The sequence below is a fragment of the Natator depressus genome, chromosome 8, assembly GCF_965152275.1.
Source record: "Natator depressus isolate rNatDep1 chromosome 8, rNatDep2.hap1, whole genome shotgun sequence".
In the NCBI taxonomy this organism is placed as follows: domain Eukaryota; kingdom Metazoa; phylum Chordata; order Testudines; family Cheloniidae; genus Natator; species Natator depressus.
The window spans coordinates 97,155,704-97,174,909 of NC_134241.1; the positions used below are offsets into that span (position 1 = coordinate 97,155,704).

The 19,206-nt window shown below is 43.6% G+C and overlaps 1 protein-coding gene across 1 annotated transcript in view; it reads left to right on the forward strand.

The window, feature by feature from the left end:
- FAF1 (Fas associated factor 1) overlaps positions 1 to 19,206 on the forward strand; it is a 301,930-nt gene that overhangs the window by 188,158 nt on the left and 94,566 nt on the right. The window contains exons 9-10 of the mRNA XM_074961760.1: positions 10,820 to 10,915; positions 18,904 to 19,030. Of these exons, the coding sequence (XP_074817861.1) occupies positions 10,820 to 10,915; positions 18,904 to 19,030 (223 nt within the window). The remainder of the gene's footprint in view (positions 1 to 10,819; positions 10,916 to 18,903; positions 19,031 to 19,206) is intronic.

The window sequence follows — 19,206 nt, forward strand, 5'->3', positions numbered from 1 at the left end:
GATAGTTAAATATTGGAATAGATTACCAAGGGGGGTTGTGAAATCCCCATTGTTAAAAAAACAAGTTGGACAAACACCTATCATGGATGGTCTAGGTTTACTTGGTCCTGCCACAGTGCACAGTGCCACAGATGACCTCTCAAGGTCCCTTCCAGCCCTATGTTTTTATGGATTGTTTTGCTGTGGTTGCCATGGCAAAGGAGATTGAATTCTCCATGCATTAGTTTTGCTTTTGTAACTGTGGTGGGACATGTTCATTTCAGTTGCCCGAGAAATATGAACTTCCTTTGCCAGGTGATTGGAATCTTGTTCTCATAAAGCTTATGGGGCCTCTGGCCAGCTATTTGTCAGACTTTTCTCTGGACTGTCTCTCTGTGAAAAGGGCATCCCTCACACCTATGACATCAGCCATGAGAGTTAGTAAGACGATACTGGCCTAGTAGTTAATCCTCCCTATGCTGTATTCCATATGAAAAAGGTGGTCCTGCCTTTGTCCCCACACCAAATTTCTGTCTAATGTGACCTTTGATTCCATTGGAATCATTTCACTGGGGTGGGTGTATTTTTTTCCCTCAGTTTCATTCACACCAAGGGAGATCAGGCTCCATTCTTTGGATGTCTTGATAGGACCAATCTATGCTAAAGTTGTAGTAAGTAGGGTAAGATCAGGGCCCAGTCTATCACAGCTTAAAGACTGTCCAAATAGATCGGACAGCGCAAATGTGATTGTTATAAACTTGACCACCTGGATATCAGAGTACGTTCTGCTATGCCTAAGGCAGCTACGATAGCATAACTTTGCATTGTTTTCATCAGAGAATTTTGCAGGCTAGAAGCGCTGTATTTTCTTGTAAGCAGTATTTTCTCCCTCAGCTTGACTTCCAAATCTGAGACCTAGCTTGGGAGAAGAAATCTGCAGTCATGTTTTAACTAATGCTTTCTTGACACAGCTGGCAGAACTGATGCTCGGTTTTGGAGACCAGTTCTATGGTCTGTGTTCAAATAGAACTCCTCAATCCACCTGTGTGCTTATTAAACACCCACAAGTGGGAATATACAGAAGCCATCACAATGTATAAAGAGAAGGATGTTATCAGTAGCTACAGTTCTTAGTGAGTGTTGCTTCTGCACAGGCACAGTACGCATGCATCTTCCTTTCCCCTCCCCGTCCCCCGCACATCAGAGTCATGGTTAAATAGCCCTGAATTTGAGTAAGGAACTGAAGGGCAGTGGGGGCCACTCTTCCATTTCTATTTGAGGAAACCTACATGAACAGGAAAAATGAGTGGCCCCAACAGACTCTGCTCTTTAGAAGACTCTGAGCTCCCACAATTCTGAATATTCTGAGCCAACACTCTTGAAGAACTATGGTTATGGTAAGTAACTTGTGTCCCCTCCCACCTCCATGCTCATGGAATCCACCTTGAACAAACTCTCTCCTTGCATGGCCTTGAAGCACAGTTCTGCCATGCAAAATGACTATGTAAAAATAGCACCTTCTTACTGAAAGAACAGGTGGACTTCTGGTTAAAGCATTAAGAATTAGATTATCTTGGTTCTGTCCCTGGATACTTACATGACCCCCATCACCATTGTATCTGAGCATTTCACATTCTTTAATGTATTTATCAGAGAAATGCTATTGTTCCCATTGTATAGATGAGGAACTGAGGCACAGAGAGCTCAAGTGACTTGCCCGAGGTCACACAGGGAGTCTGTAGCTGAGCAGGAAATTGAACATAAATCTCCCAAGTCCTTGGCTAATTCCCTAACCACTGGACCATCCTTCCCCTCTTTCCTGGGTGACTCCAGACAAGAATCTGGCTTGGAGAACCTCTTACTCTGCACAGATCAGAACAAGTACAGCTTGATTTTTAGATCCCAGGGTAAGTTTGTGGGTTTGGCAGTTAGAAGTAGTGTTGTACCTAGCATTTGAAAATATATTTGGTGCCCTAAATTTTGAATGCATGGGTGAACATTTGGTTCACTTTTGTCTCTAAATTTCAAACATTTGTGTGTAGAATTATTTCTTTTAACAATAAAATAATACATCAGCTCTGAGCTCTATTAGTGCCTGAGTGTAGCATTGACAGTTGCATATTAACTGGCAGGTTGAAGTTATGCAAGACATTAGGATGTTGTCCCATCAGTTTGTCTTCTCCTGCCACAGCTCTCGCCTGTGGAATCCTTCAAGTCTCTGTTCTATCACCCATCCTGTTCAACATCTATATAAAGCCACATGCGGAAACTGTAAGAATTCATGGTCTCAAGTGAAGCAGTATGATGTGATGTATATGGCACTGGACTTGGAGTCTGGAGACCTGGGTGCTGTTCATTGATCTTCTGTGTGAGTTTGGGCAAGTCACTTCACTTCTGTCTCTGTACCGCTTTGCACCTGTTGTCTGTTTAGACTGTAAGCACCTCAGGCATGGGCAGTCTCTCACTGTTTGCATGTGCAATGCCTTGCACAACGTGGCCCCAGTCTTGGTTGGTGCCTCAAGGGAACCGTTTTTATACGTAATATGTAAAACTATACATGGACAATACCCAGTTCTATATCTCATTCCTGATGCTGATAGCATTATCTCCAGCTCTCTTAGTGACTGGCTGAGATTTCCCCTATTTCCCCTTGTTTTTTCCTACCCCCCTCTCCCCCCAGACGTTCTTGTTAAACCCTGGATTTGTGCTGGAAATGGTCCTCCTTGATTATCATACACGTTGTAAGGAGAGTGATCACTTTAGATAAGCTATTACCAACAGGAGAGTGGGTTTGTGGGGGGGGGGGGGTGGGGAGAAAACCTGGATTTGTGCTGGAAATGGCCCAACTTGATTATCGTACACATTGTAAGGAGAGTGATCACTTTAGATAAGCTATTACCAGCGGGAGAGTGGGGTGGGAGGAGAGAAAACCTTTTGTAGTGGTAAACACCCATTTTTTCATGGTTTATGTGTATAAAAAGAGCTTCTGTACCTTCCACAGCATGCATCCGATGAAGTGAGCTGTAGCTCACAAAAGCTTATGCTCAGATAAATTGGTTAGTCTCTAAGGTGCCACAAGTACTCCTTTTCTTTTTGCGAATACAGACTAACACGGCTGTTACTCTGAAACCTGTCATTATGCAAGGCACTGCATTTAGCCGTATGGAGTGGAAATCTATCAACTGCATGAAAAAACTTGTACAGATACAGACAGACATCATCTTCCTCTCCAAATGCAAACAGATGGACATAGTACCAAAAGGACTGAAGGTAAAAAATCCATTACAATCTACATACCACACAGACTATGCTGACAGCTTTTGCCACACGCTCGCAAAGAAACTGCGGAACCACCTGATCAATATCCTCTACAGCAAACAGGGAAAGATTAAGAATGAGCTCTCAAAACTGGATACTCTCATAAAAAACCAACCTTCCACCCAAACTTCCTCGTGGCTGGACTTTACTAAAACTAGACAAGCCATTTACAACACACACTTTGCTTCTCTACAAAAGAAAAAGGACACTAAACTTTCTAAACTACTACATGCCACAAGGGGCCACAGCAATGGTCCCCTCAACCCACCCAGCAATATTGTTAACCTATCCAACTATACTCTTAGCCCAGCAGAAGCAGCTGTCCTATCTCGGGGCCTCTCCTTCTGCCCCTCCACCCCCACGAACATGATACAGTTCTGTGGTGACCTAGAATCCTATTTTCGACGTCTCCGACTCAAGGAATATTTCCAAGACACCTCTGAACAACATACTAATCCACAGAGACCTCCCTACCAGCACTACAAAAAGAAGGATTCTAGGTGGACTCCTCCTGAAGGTCGAGACAGCAGACTGGACTTCTACATAGAGTGCTTCCGCCGACGTCCACGGGCTGAAATTGTGGAAAAGCAGCATCGCTTGCCCCACAACCTCAGCCGTGCGGAACACAATGCCATCCACAGCCTCAGAAACAACTCTGACATAATCAAAAAGGCTGACAAAGGAGGTGCTGTTGTCATCATGAATAGGTCGGAATATGAACAAGAGGCTGCTCGGCAGCTCTCCAACACCACTTTCTACAAGCCATTACCCTCTGATCCCACTGAGAGTTACCAAAAGAAACTACAGCATTTGCTCAAGAAACTCCCTGAAAAAGCACAAGATCAAATCCGCACAGACACACCCCTGGAACCCTGACCTGGGATCTTCTATCTAGTACCCAAGATCCATAAACCTGGAAATCCTGGGCACCCCATCATCTCAGGCATTGGCACCCTGACAGCAGGATTGTCTGGCTATGTAGACTCCCTCCTCAGGCCCTACGCTACCAGCACTCCCAGCTATCTTCGAGACACCACTGACTTCCTGAGGAAACTACAATCCATCGGTGATCTTCCTGATAACACCATCCTGGCCACTATGGATGTAGAAGCCCTCTACACCACATTCCACACAAAGATGGACTACAAGCCATCAGGAACACTATCCCCGATAATGTCACGGCTAACCTGGTGGCTGAACTTTGTGCCTTTGTCCTTACCCATAACTATTTTACATTTGGGGACAATGTATACCTTCAAATCAGCGGCACTGCTATGGGTACCTGCATGGCCTCACAGTATGCCAAATTTTTATGGCTGACTTAGAACAACGCTTCCTCAGCTCTCATCCCCTAACGCCCCTACTCTACTTGCGCTATATTGATGACATCTTCATCATCTGGACCCATGGAAAAGAAGCCCTTGAGGAATTCCACCATGATTTCAACAATTTCCATCCCACCATCAACCTCAGCCTGGACCAGTCCACACAAGAGATCCACTTCCTGGACACTACAGTGCTAATAAACGATGGTTACATAAACACCACCCTATACCGGAAACCTACTGACCGCTATTCCTACCTACATGCCTCCAGCTTTCACACTGACCACACCACACGATCCATTGTCTACAGCCAAGCTCTGCGATACAACCGCATTTGCTCCAACCCCTCAGACAGAGACAAACACCTACAAGATCTCTATCAAGCATTCTTACAACTACAATACCCACTTGTGGAAGTGAAGAAATGGATTGATAGAGCCAGAAGAGTTCCCAGAAGTCACCTACTACAGGACAGGCCTAACAAAGAAAATAACAGAACTCCACTAGCCGTCACCTTCAGCCCCCAACTAAAACCCCTCCAACGCATTATTAAGGATCTACAACCTATCCTGAAGGATGACCCAACACTCTCACAAATCTTGGGAGACAGGCCAGTCCTTGCCTACAGACAGCCCCCCAACCTGAAGCAAATACTCACCAGCAACCACATACCACACAACAGAACCACTAACCCAGGAACCTATCCTTGCAACAAAGCCCGTTGCCAATTGTGCCCACATATCTATTCAGGGGACACCATCACAGGGCCTAATAACATCAGCCACACTATCAGAGGCTCGTTCACCTGCACATCCACCAATGTGATATATGCCATCATGGGCCAGCAATGCCCCTCTGCCATGTACATTGGTCAAACTGGACAGTCTCTACGTAAAAGAATAAATGGACACAAATCAGATGTCAAGAACTATAACATTCATAAACCAGTCGGAGAACACTTCAATCTCTCTGGTCACACGATTACAGACATGAAAGTTACGATATTACAACAGAAAAACTTCAAAACCAGAGTCCAGCGAGAGACTGTTGAATTGGAATTCATTTGCAAATTGGATACAATTAACTTAGGCTTGAATAGAGACTGGGAGTGGCTAAGTCATTATGCAAGGTAACCTATTTCCCCTTGTTTTTTCCTACCCCCCCCCCTCCCCCCAGCCGTTCTTGTTAAACCCTGGATTTGTGCTGGAAATGGCCCACCTTGATTATCATACACATTGTAAGGAGAGTGATCACTTTAGATAAGCTATTACCAGCAGGAGAGTGGGGTGGGAGGAGAGAAAACCTTTTGTAGTGGTAAACACCCATTTTTTCATGGTTTGTGTGTATAAAAAGATCTTCTGTACTTTCCACAGTATGCATCCAATGAAGTGATCTGTAGCTCACGAAAGCTTATGCTCAAATAAATTGGTTAGTCTCTAAGGTGCCACAAGTACTCCTTTTCTTTTTGCGAATACAGACTAACATGGCTACTCTGAAACCTGGCTGAGATTTGCAGTTGCATAAAAGGCAAGTGGCTGAAACTGTATCTGAGCAAGAGAGAGCTAATGCTGGTAGGGAAAAGGCAACGTTTTGAAAAGTTAGTGACCACCATAACATCTCCCACTCTCAAGATGCTCTTCAGTGGTCACTTGATTCATAACTTGAACATCCTCTTGGGCACTCAACTAGCTACAGCTGAAAATACCACCTTCAATCTGAGGCTGGCAAGAAAGTTGTTTCCCTTCATGTGGGATGATGACTTGGATACAGTGATTATGCCTTTGTGACTTCCAAGCTGAACACCTCACTGTACGTGGGGATGAGTGCATTCCCCTTAAAAAAGCTCCAACTTATCCAAAACTTAGAAGCCTGACTTCTGTGCAGCACTGGCTGCTGAGGCACATCACCCTGATGCTCCACTCACTACGTTGGCTCCTCATTCAAAGTAGCAGCTCTCATCTTTAAGACCACCCAAAGCATTAAACTAAGTTATGTAAACATTTGGAAACAATGATTTCCTTTGACAATGTCCACAGCAAAGATTAAACTGTATAAGGCAAGAGTCCTGCTCTTGAGAGCAAAGGAAAGAGCTTTCTTGGCAACTGGATCAAGATTATTTAACTCCCAGAGGAAGTGACAGTGCCCATGGATGACTTTCAGTATGAAATGCAACTTGCCTCTTCAGGCTAGCCTTTGCACAGAGAGAGCTACTTAGAAAAAGTAGAAGTGGGGAGAGAAATTCTCTCACACACATTTGAAAAGAAAAAAAAACATTCCCACAACCCCTTGCAGAGGAGGGTGAAAGCTACTCTGCTGTGGGACTCTTTCTTGCTTTAGCTCTTTTTTTGAGAGGCACTCAGATAGAGGGGTTGCAAATAAGAAGCAGGATAGACAAACAGCCATGTAGGCTAAGTATGGAGAAGGGTATAGGAACTGTGTGCTTGAACTTATGACTTTGGTTGGCTCTTTACATAGAGAATACAAACCAGAGTATTTAATACTTGTGTTGTAGGGACCTTCTAAAAGAGAACCATTTTGTGCTTCAGTTCTTGAGGGAGGTGGTTGTTGTGGAAGGCTTAATTTTTTGGTCTTGCTTTTTGTGAGAGCACATATCTAAGTTATCCATTATTTTTGTATAATATTTCAAGTTTGGCAGCTTAGGCAAAGTTTCAGAATTTGTGGCTGTCAGTTGTTTGTTTTTAAATCTCATAAACTTACTGAATGCAAGGTAAGATGTAAAATGGCAATGCCAGTGTTACAATGGAGAATACAATTCTTGTGCTGTTGACACAAGAGTTTCATAGATAATTGAGCTTGACCTGTATGCCTGTTTTAATATTTCATTTGTTCTGGACTATTATTAGTCACATCCTTTTTGACTGTAAATGTTGTTTTTTTAAAAATGTGACTAAACTGCTATTTAACCCTGCTACAGTAATGTGACAGTAGGCTAGTCCGGGCAGGTAGCATTCACTTGGTAACTAGCGTACTTAATCAGCTTGCTTCAACCTGCAGCAAATTAAAGCTTTGTGAGCTCTAGCGCATAAGTGATAAAAGCAGCTTGCATCGTGGATAAAAATTAATAGGGCATTTCCAGAGTACTCACTACTGTAAATGAAATCTCAGAACTTATGATTTATTCTTGTCTTTTGGTTAAAGATAGATCAAATGTACACCATCCTTAAGTTTTTACAACCTAATTAGGGGGTGGAGGGGTGTGTGTGTGTGTGTGTGTGTGTGTAAAAATATAATTTAAATTACCGCGTGGCCAAGAAAACAACAAAATAGTAATTGTGTTTTGTAGGATATGGCAAACATTTTTTCTATCCTGTAATCATTCTGTAGAGGAATCGTAGCAAACCGCATATCTAGAACCATCCTGATACGAATCAATAATGCTGGTAGAGAACCAAAGCTTTTGCCATGGTCATATTCTACAGAGGTTGAAATTGTTGCCAAACAAAACCTAGCATGATAATTTCAGATCTGTTCAAACTGCCCAGAAAATGATTGAAAACCTTTGGTTGTCTTCATAGATTTTAAGACCAGAAAGAATCATCCTAATAATGTAATCTGACATTCCTGCATAACATAAATGTCACCCAGTAATTCCTGTATCAAGCCCAATCATTTGTAGCTAACTATGGAGGACATAACTATTTGGCTACATATTAATGGAAATTACACTTCTTAATAGGTATCTATTTTTAAAAAAAGAATTCAAAATTTATTTCAAAGTGCTGATTTTTTTTTTACTTTTTTTAAATTAGTCATTTTTCTTAAATTTTGGAGGTTTTTTTAAAGCCACCTTTTTATAAACCACTTTAGATCAGAACGTAAAAATATTCCTGTGTTTTATGAAAGATAATTATCTAAATTAGTCAATGATGAAATCTCTTGACATACCTTTTTTCAGATTTTCCAAGAAATGAGATTGCAGCAAGTTTAGGGCCCCAAACAAGAGAGACAACGATCAGCAGCTAAACTGCACCCAGGCAGCATTAGGGATAGAGCCCAGAAAAGAACACAGGATCCCTGCCATTTTACCTAGAGGAGAATCTTATAGTTGTAGAGTATTGGGGGTTATAGCCCTCTGGACTAGAGGAAGACATAGGAGTAACATTTTCAAAAGCGCTTAAGCAATTTAGGTTTTTAAGAATCTAAGGGCCAAATTTTCAAAGGTATTTAGGCACCTAAAGATGCTGATAGATGCCTCATGGGATTTACAGAAGCACCTAAGCAGGTTAGGCACCTGACTCCCATCAAAATCAATCATCCTGAAGAGAATTGTGCTCAAGATGGAAAACTTTCTGGCTGAAGAACAAGCCAGGGTTAGATCCAAAAGAGTTACAGTGGAGCAAATATTTAGTCTGCCTGTGCTATGCGAGAAAGTGGTCCATATCTTTGTGGATTTTTCTAAGGTGTTTGACAGGATAAGGTACAAACCTCTTTGAGCTATCCCGCGGCTGGTCAGACTTGGTGGAGATGTAACAAGGCTGATACAAATTCTTTGTGAAAGTGCAAGGGCTTCAGTGTTCATAGGGTGTGAGCAAAGTAGTTGATTTGATTTAAGGATAAGTGTCAGACAGGGCTGCATGCTATCACCAATGCTCTTCCATTGTTCTCTTGAAGAAATGTTAAGATCAGCCACTGATGGAAATTTACAGGCGGGCATATTCATTGGTGGATTAAAAATTAGTCATCTGTGTTTTGCTGATGATATTGACCTGATTGGATTATTGCAAGAAGGGGTGCAAAAATTGCCAGAAAGAGCAGTAGTGGAAGACGTTAGGTCTAAAGATGAAAAAACAAAGACAATGGTGACATCTAAGTCTATTAAATAGGTGATACTTCTATCCAAATCTGAAGAAGAAGAAAGCTGCTAAGTGTCCTATTTCCTTAGCAGTGTATTGAATAATTTAAATACCTGGGTACTATGACTATAATGGATGCTAAACATCTCTTAGAGAGCCAATTTCGAGTTGACTTGGGACACTGCTGTAGCGACTTTCAGCCAACTTTCAACAGTCTAAGCAAGTGTGTTACCATGAAGTGTAAAAATGAAATCGCTGCAGCCTCTTGTCTTCAGCATCTTGCTATATGTACGCGAGACGTGGATGCTAAGGAAACAGGACATTAAGAGGCTTTCTGCTTTGAAATTGAAATGGTGATTGCTGCACAGTAACTATACTTCTCACATGACAAATGGTGAGGTGGGTAATCGCCCAAATTTAAAGCATAACTGGAGTGATATCTGATATCAGTTTAGTCAGACAAAGAAAACTTGAGTTTGTGGAACCTGTGGGTTGGATGAGCAGAGGAAGAGCGTCAAAGCAAGTTTTGCAGGGATTGGTGCTAGGACATGGGGCACCTGCAGTGAGTGTCGTTCATCAATGCAGCTGAGAGCATGGGATGCAATATGGCACACTTTCAAGGCTGTGTGAAGACTTGCAAAATGTTGAGGAAGATTGCTGGCCAATGACTCCTGCATGCTGTGTTTACTGTTCATTGTGATGTGAGTCTATGGGGCTTTGTACTGTGAGAGAATATATGTGTTTATGTACTTATGTTGAGTAGTACTTTCATTCACGCTGAAATTAATGAGTCTGTTTGTGGAGCAAGGTACAGAATTGGATCCTCTAAGATTATTTCCTCATATTACTGGATATTTAACTGTCATGTCTTTCAGGCAATTGCTGTCTTTACTGTTACTGTTTCATTCATTTTAAATGTAGGTGTGTGATAATAGCTAATAGATACCTCTTCTTTTCCCTTAGGATTGATTAATAGATATTCTTCCTACACTGACTGCAAGTTCACCAGCACAGCTGAATTCCTGGGTGTAGATGTTTAAATGGGAGACATAACATATGTCTTCAGTATTAGTGTTAATTAAACTTTATACATAGAGATTCCATGTTAACAAATTGATTTTTTAAAAATATAATTATTATTTATATAATTATTGATGCTCTTCACATAGGAGAGGATGTTGCAATATAAGCCTATTAACAGTAATTGTACAATGATGGTTGCTTTTTTCCTAAATAATTTTCATGTGATGAATTATTTTAATTTTTCAGCCTTTATCTTGATATCATTCATTCAGAATTCTGCAGTGCAGTTTTTAACCCAAAAAGCAAAACTATTCTGAAATGAGACAATTACATTAATAAATAATTGCTGTTTTATTGCAGATGACTATAGCTGCATCGGGGCTCACTTATCCTTGCCATCGACTTACAGTAGGAAGACGATCTTCACCTGCACAAACCAGAGAACAGTCAGAGGAGGTAAGAAAAATCTGTCAGCTTTAAAAGTATACTCTAGGAGGGAATGGCCAGAAGCCTGTTCTGCACTGGTCATTGTCTCCTCTGGTGTTGACTACTGTGGACACACAAAATGAATCAATCTGCAATACCTGTACAAGATATTCAGTAGAAAGAAAGAAAAAGTGGAGCTGATGGAAATGAGGGAACAACCAAAGCAAGGGAGTCATAGTGAGGTACTATTAAAAATAATCAAAAGAAAACTAAAAAGTAAAATGTGTATAATTTTTGAATCCTTATAGCCAGTACTGTTAGTGACACCTGTAGTTAAAGTTGCCTGATGTAGTCCCTGATAAGCTTCTGCTTTCAGTTGCTTATAACTTTGAGAGCGTATTTGGGCTGAAATTTTCCCTGCTTGCCTTTCACCTCAGGTTGAATTTAAAATAGGCACCTTGACAATTTAAACATTTTTTCCAACTATTTTATGTAGAGTGCTCTAGCTCTGGCTTGATGGGCAAAAAGGGTGTGTGTTTCAATCTTATTAGCACAGTCGAGCTGATTTACTGTAGTTGTAAACCACTGTCAAGATGCAAGCTAACACTCTTAAAACTGTATTAACCTAGGTTCCCTCCTAGGCTACAGCTGAGTTAGCCAGTACCTAAATACTGTGGTAATCTGCTGGCTAGAGGTGAACTGGATTAGTCTGGTTTACACATCAGCAACAGAATTGTTAACTAAGTTCAATAATAAGGCTTAATCTTGCCCCATGTTACACGTATACAACCTTATTGAAAAAAGCTGAAGTTTGATTTCCTAAAATGTTTTATGAATCTAAGGTATTAAATCTATGTGACTTGCACAGTTGAGATAATTGAAAATAGTGGGTTCTTCTTCAAGGAGTGTCCCTATAGGTGCTTCACTTTAGGTGTCTTGGTGCCCTGCGCTTGTAATTGGAGATTTGTAGTAGCAGTGCCTCTTGTTGGCCGCACACGCGCGGTAGCCATCTCGTGCCATTCCGAGTCGCCACTTAGCTTCTGCAGTCAACCATCCCTCAGTTCCTTCTCTACCACCTTTGGCTTGAGTCGGAGCAACAGCAATGCCCGTCTATCTTGTGAATTGCTTATATTCCCATCTTTATTTATCCTTTTTGCCAGTTTTCATCCGTTTTCTAATCCTTATTTACCCATTAAAATATATATATTGTTTGCCCCACCACCACCGGCAGGTCCCCACCGATGGTGATCTCGCTACGACCGTTTCTGTAGATCTGGACCTCCTCAGGCATTCCTGGTTCCCCCGCCTTTAAACATTGCCTGACCTGCAGGCTATCTATTCCTGTATCTGATGGTCACGCTCAGTGCATCCACTTTCTCGGGGAAACCCATATACCACAGAAGTGTCCATGTTGCAAGAAATTATCTTCCAGGACACTGAAAGCCAGGGACCTCCAACTAAAATTATTAATGATGGAGAAATCCCTCAGGCCAGCCTCTGACCCAGAGTCCAGGACTCCTCCTGGTCAACCATCTCCAGCAGCAGGGCTCCACATAAACCATGTATAAGGACCCTGCATCGAAGAAGGAGACCAAACATCGGTCACAGTCATCGTCACAGAGAGATTCCCCCAAAGAAGAAGTGGTCTCCTGGCGAGAAATCTGCCCCAATACCGACAGCACCGAGAACCTCGGACCGAGAGGCACCGGGACTGTCCGGTACTGAGATGTCTCGAGGAGCCACGGCACCGACACCGCCAGGCTCTCACTCAGGTGCACGAGCTAAAACTAGGCTCCCTAGCTCGGCACCAACAGTGCTGAAGAACGCCTTGGCACTAGCTAGTGTAATGGCGCCACCTGCTGCATATACACAGCCTTACAAGACCTCGGCACCGTCAGAGCATACTACACTGCCATCCATGGCACCAACCTTCCTGGTACCGCAACTTTTTACCAGACAGGCGGACCTGGCAGTCTCCTTCATGCCGGAAACACCCCTCTTTGGCACCAACAGTACCCCAGTCAGACCAGGACCGAGGGGAATAGGCACTCCTAGCGGATGTGCACCTCCACTATCTAGTGATGAGGATGAAGAGGATGATTCGGGTCTTTATACCCCTTGTCATTCCTCCCCGAAACTGGGAAGCTCTCACCAACAACCTCCTATGCCTGGGTAAAGCTGGCAGGCACAACCATAGATACCACCACCCGTTTTTATGCCACCCAATTGGCCATACTGGGACCTGTGGGCAATCTACAGAGCACAAAATCTTAAACTCCCCAACCCACCAACATCAAGGGCCACCCGGTCCCCTTCACCCATGAGCCCACCGCCATCGGAGGCCCAGGAGGAAGAGGGAGAGGAGCCATAAGAGGCTATTGAAGGCAAGACACTGCCACCCACCCATATTTAATCCTCGTCTCAGGACGAAACAATTATGCCACCGCCTCCCACCACAGGAGATGACTTCAAGTCCTTCCAGGACTTATTCAGAAGAGTTGCACAATCCCTGGACATCTCTTTAGCAGAGCTGCCAGAGACCCAGCACAAACTTACTGACATCCTGCAGTCAACCCCATCAGCAAAGATAGCTCTGCCCATTAACGCTGCTAAAATAGATCTTTCAAAGATAAGATGGCAGACAATGGCCACTGTCCCACCCTCCTGTAAACTCTCGGACAGAAAATATTATGTACCAGTGAAAGGGGCTGAGTTCTTATTTACTCACCCGGCTCCAAACTCACTGGTCGTAGAGGCAATGCACCAAAAGGTGAAAACAACACCAGTTAAAAAGCACCCCTTATGACAAAGACTGGAAAAGGCTTGATCTCTTCGGACGCAAAGCCTATTCCTCGGCCTTACTGCAATTTCTCATAGCAAACTACTCTGCTCTGTTGGCAAAATAAACCTACAACTTGTTCAATAAAATGACATCTGTTGTTGAACAAATACCGGACAAGTCAAAGGAGCAATACAAAGCTAACATTGCAGAGGGCTCTTTAATTACCAAAACAGCACTGCAGGCCTTCCTTGATTCAGCTGACATGGCAGCTCATTCCATCGCCACGTCCATGGTCATGAGTCAAGCAACATGGCTCCACCTCTCTGGATTTACAACCCACATTTCTGGAAACCACAGATGCATCCCTATATACCTTAAAGGACTTGAGAACCACCCTGAAGACCTTAGGTATTTACATTCCCCCAAACAAGAAAAAACAGGGCAGATTTTCTCGAGACCTCTATTTTCTCCCATGCCGGATTATCAGATGACCTCCTGTCTCTTTGGAGACCACCTGCTACCATACTACCCAGTCTGGAACAACATCACTACAGAAAAATGGGTGCTGGAAATCGTCCAGAAGGTTACTCTATCCCATTTATTTCTATTCCCCGCTACCCACCCACCTTCCCCGTCCCTCTTCAGGGACCCCTCTCATGAGATCCTGTTGCAGCAGGAAATAAACCATCTCCTGCAACTAGGAGTACCACTCCAACACAGGGGAAGAGGCTTTTATTCCCATTATTTTCTGATGCAGAAAAAGAACGGGCACTGGAGACCCATTCTGGACTTACGCAAACTCAACAAGTTTGTAAGGATGCAACACTTCAGAATGGTTACCCTGGCAACCGTAATTCCGGCATTAGAGAAAGGAGATTGTCTCGTCCCTTGACCTACAGGACGCCTACTTTCACATCACTATTCATCCAGCACACAGATGATTTCTGCGCTTCACACTAGGCCATCAACATTACCAATACACAGTACTACCCTTTGGCTTGTCGACAGCCCCAAGGGTATTCTCCGAAGTCTTAGCCGTCGCTGCAGCTCACCTCCGCAGGCTAGGGGTAATGATCTTCCCATACTTGGTGCTCTTATGAGGCAGTCGTCCAACTTGGCAGATGGCAGTACAAGGTCCACCAACCTAGGGTTTCAAATAAACATCCAAAAGTCCCTGTTCCCTGTGCAACAACTAGAGCTTATAGGGGCCTATCTTGACTGTCCCGCAGCACAAGCAAGATTACTCCAATAGCGATTCCTCAGCCTAACCAGGCTGATAACAACGATCACAGACAGCCCCCAAACATCCTCCAGGACCTGCCTACAACTCCTTGGGCATATGGCTGCTACAACTTATGTAGTCAAACATTCCCAACTGCATATGAGATGCCTACAGGCCTGGCTCTGCACCTGCTGTATACCACACAGGCATTCCCTCCACAAACGGCTCACTATGCCCCACAGAGTGAAGAATTCCCTCAAGTGGTGGATGCAACCGCAAAACATCTGCTCGGGGGTTCCATTTCAACAAAAATCTCCCACTATAACAATCACCACAGATGCCTCCCTACTGGGATGGGGAGCCCATCTGGACAACACCACCATCCAGGGACGCTGGTTCCCAGTGGAAACCAACCTACATATAAACATTCTAGAGCTCCAAGCAGTCAGAAAAGTATCCAAACACTTCCTTCCGCGTATTTGCAACAATACCATCAAAGTCCTCAAGGACAACACAGCCTGCATGTTTTATATAAACCAACAGGGCGAAGCTCAATCATACCCTCTCTACATTGAGGCACTACACCTATGGCAATGGTGCATATCCAACAAAATTGACATTTCTGCAGCTTACCTGCCAGGGCTTCAGACCATCTGAGCAGACACTTCTCACAAATCCACGAGTGGGGGATGGACTACCCGACCCTCGTGACCATATTCAACAAGTGCGGGTTCCCTACTATAGATTTATTCGCAACAGCTCACAATACGAAATGCCTTCAATATTGCTCCCGAGCAGGGCTCGAGCACCACTCACTGAGCAATGCCCTCCTCACAAAATGGGAAGTACCACTAATATACATGTTCCCCCTGATTCCTCTATTAAGCCGGGTGTTACACAAAATCAGACAGGATAAGGGCAGGGTCCATACTCATTGCACCCACGTGGCCCAGACAGACCTGGTTCCCATACCTAACACAGATGGCGATGAGCCTGCTTCGAACTCTTCCACAACTTCCTCACCTCCTGACACAGGACACCGGCCACGTCATTCACCCCAACCTAACGGTTCTCCGCCTCCAGGCCTGGGTACTCCATGGCTAGCAGCGTTGGATCAGAATTACTCTGAGGAGGTTAAAGACATTCTCTTGAATAGTCGCAAACCAAGCACACGCAAAACTTACACTCATAAGAGGATATGTTTCTGCACCTGATACGAGGCTTATCATATGTCTCCTGATTCTGCCCCTCTACCCAGAGTCCTGCATTATATACTAGGCCTTAAAAAGGTAGGCCTCTCGAATAGCTCCATAAAGGTACACTTAGCAGTGATCACCTCACTACATGATAAGGTAGATGGAACCATGATCTTTGCTCATCCAACAACTAATCGATTCTTAAAGGGCATGACCAACATCTACCCTCCCCTAAAACACCCTACTTCTATATGGGACCTTAACCTCATGCTATACACCCTCACGGAGAAACCATTCGAACCCCTTGCGACTTGCTCACTGCTACATCTATCGATAAAGGTCTCCTTCCTTTTCGCGATCACTTCAGCAAGAAGAGTAGGGGAACTAGGGGCACTAATGGCACACCTGCCATATACTACATTCCATAAAGACAAAGTGATCCTAAGACCCCACCCTAAATTTATACCTAAAGTAGCCTCTTCATTTCATTTAAACCAACACATTTACTTACCTTTGTTTTTTCCGAAACCCCACACCGACACTAGGGAGGCATCCCTTCACACACTCGACGTCCGTAGAGCTCTGGCCTTCTACCTAGAAAGAACAAAGACATTTAGAAAATAGTCACGTCTCTTTCTCTTAGTCACAGAGCAATCGAAGGGTAAGGCCATCTCTAAACAAAGACTATCTGAGTGGATTTCTGGCTGTATCCACTTGTGCTACCATCACGGCAACATCCATGCTCCATCTGTGATTTGTACACATTCCACCAGAGCGCTATTCACGTCAGTAGCGTTCCTCAACAATGTACCTATCGTAGACATTTGCAGGGCAGCTACCTGGGCCTTTACCAAAAATTATACCCTGGAACAACATTCCTCTCCCGACACTCAGTTTGGATTCTGTGCTATCCGCCATCAACAAAGATACTCTGAAGCCCCTCCTTCCATTGGGGATACTGCTCCATAGTCACATAAAGTGGAGCACCCCCAGGGACACTCCTCGAAGAAGAAGAGAAGGTTACTTACCTTGTGCAGTAACTGAGTTTCTTCAATATGGTTGTCCCTGTGGGTGCTCCACTACCCTCCCTCCTCCCCTCTACTTCGGAGTTTCATGCTGATTCTCTGGGGTAGAGAAGGAACTGAGGGACAGTTGCTTGCGCATGCTAAGTGGCCACTCAGAGTTGCGCGAGACAACTACCACGCGTGCCTGGCCAGCCGGGGCAGTGCTACCACAAATCTCCGATTACAAGCGCAGGGTGCCAAGACACCTAAAGTGGAGCACCCACAGGGACAACCATCTCGAAGAACCTCAGTTGCTGACAAGGTGAGTAACCTTCTCTTTCTACAGGGGTAATGAATGACAGAATATTACTGAGGACTGATCATGAACCAGCAATCACATGGCTTGGTTTTAAGATCCTACTTTGCATTAGGAGGCCTGATAATTCAAATTTATCATTCTTGCACTTGAAAACTGAGTAAATTGGCTCTGTAAATCTTTGAGGGGGAAAAATAAAGATAAAGCCCTGCAAATCAATGGCACATCAAGAGAAAGAACACACATGTATAATGAAATTGAAAAGCAACAAATTTAAAACTGAAAAAGAAATACTTGTTTTACACAAAATGTGATTAACCTGTGGAAAGGAAATCACTACCACAAAGGATTATTTAAGAAAACGTGAAGTCTTATTGCTCCTCAAGCCACTCATGCAGGGCATGGTGTTTTAGGCCTTGTCTACACTTAAAATGTAGCTCAACATACTACAGCAGTCAGGAATGTGAAAAATCCACAATGCTGTGTGCTGTAGCTATGCTTACCTATCCCCCTGGTGCAGACGGAAGTAGGTCAATGAAAGACTGGTTCTTCGACCCAGCTACTGTCACTCAGAGAAGGGGAGTTCCTATAGCAATGGAAAACCTCTTCTGTTACAGTAGTCTGTGTCTACGCTATGGGGTTTCAGTGGCATATCTGTGGCTCCATAGCTGTGCTGCTGGAGCACCTGGAGTGTAGACATTGCTTCACATGTGATTGGCTGGTGGCTGGCTGGTGTGTGTGGGGATGGGAGACATGGATGTATGGAATTCTGGGTTTCTCTTGTTGTGGTTCCTGTTGTCTGTTTGCACTGAAGTTGTGACATTGTAACAGCATTGGTTTTTCCTAGCATACGTTCCAGTGGCTCTTTCTTTTCTTTCTGTAATAACGTCATCACAACTCCTAAATTGGGAATGGTGGGAAGGATAGTCCTTGCAAGGAAGTCACTTAAAGGGCAATTTAGCATAAGATGGTTGGGGGAGAAGGCCTCCTGAACCATTTTTATGTCAGAAGATGTGGGATGTCACTCTTGCAGAATCCAGAACAGTTGACCATTGAAGGCAGCTGGTGAAGGCACAGCAAGATTGAGGGGGACCTGAGTTCTCGGTACAACAGCCTTGTGTGTCCGTCTACACATTGATACGTATAAGTGGTTAGCCTGGTGGCCACTGAGAGTACCATAGTCTCGTAAGCCAGAGCAGGACCAAGGGTTCCTGGATTTTGTGATTTTGGGAATTGGGTTAGGTTAGGTCCCATCCCAAGAGTTTTGAGGACTACCTCCCTCTAAAGCTATGTCAACACTGTGCTGCAGTACAGACTACAGGGAGTGAATCGCAGAGGGCACCCAAGTGTTGTGATCTGCAGTGCTATATTTGCATGCACACGTTTTTATTTATATAAAGAAAGGTATTTTCAGTATTTACTTGTTTATTTCAGCATTAAATTCACTATGGGTGCCTTAACTATGTAACAGAGGCTTTTTTTTTTTTTTTTTGAATAGCAATGCACGGATGTTCATATGGTGAGTGACAGCGATGGAGATGACTTTGAAGATGCTACAGAGTTTGGAGTTGATGATGGAGAGATGTTTGGTATGGCATCATCTGCCTTGAGGAAATCTCCAATGAGTAAGTATTGAAAATTTACATACTGTTAACTATGCAACACTGTAGTGAAAGCGACAAGAACTGAAGGATTTAAACAGTAATAGACAAGAAAATATCCTTAATTTCCCTATTGATCCCACTTGTTATTTTCTAGGGTACTGTTAGAAAGACATGCCATATTTCTGTGCCTATTTTTT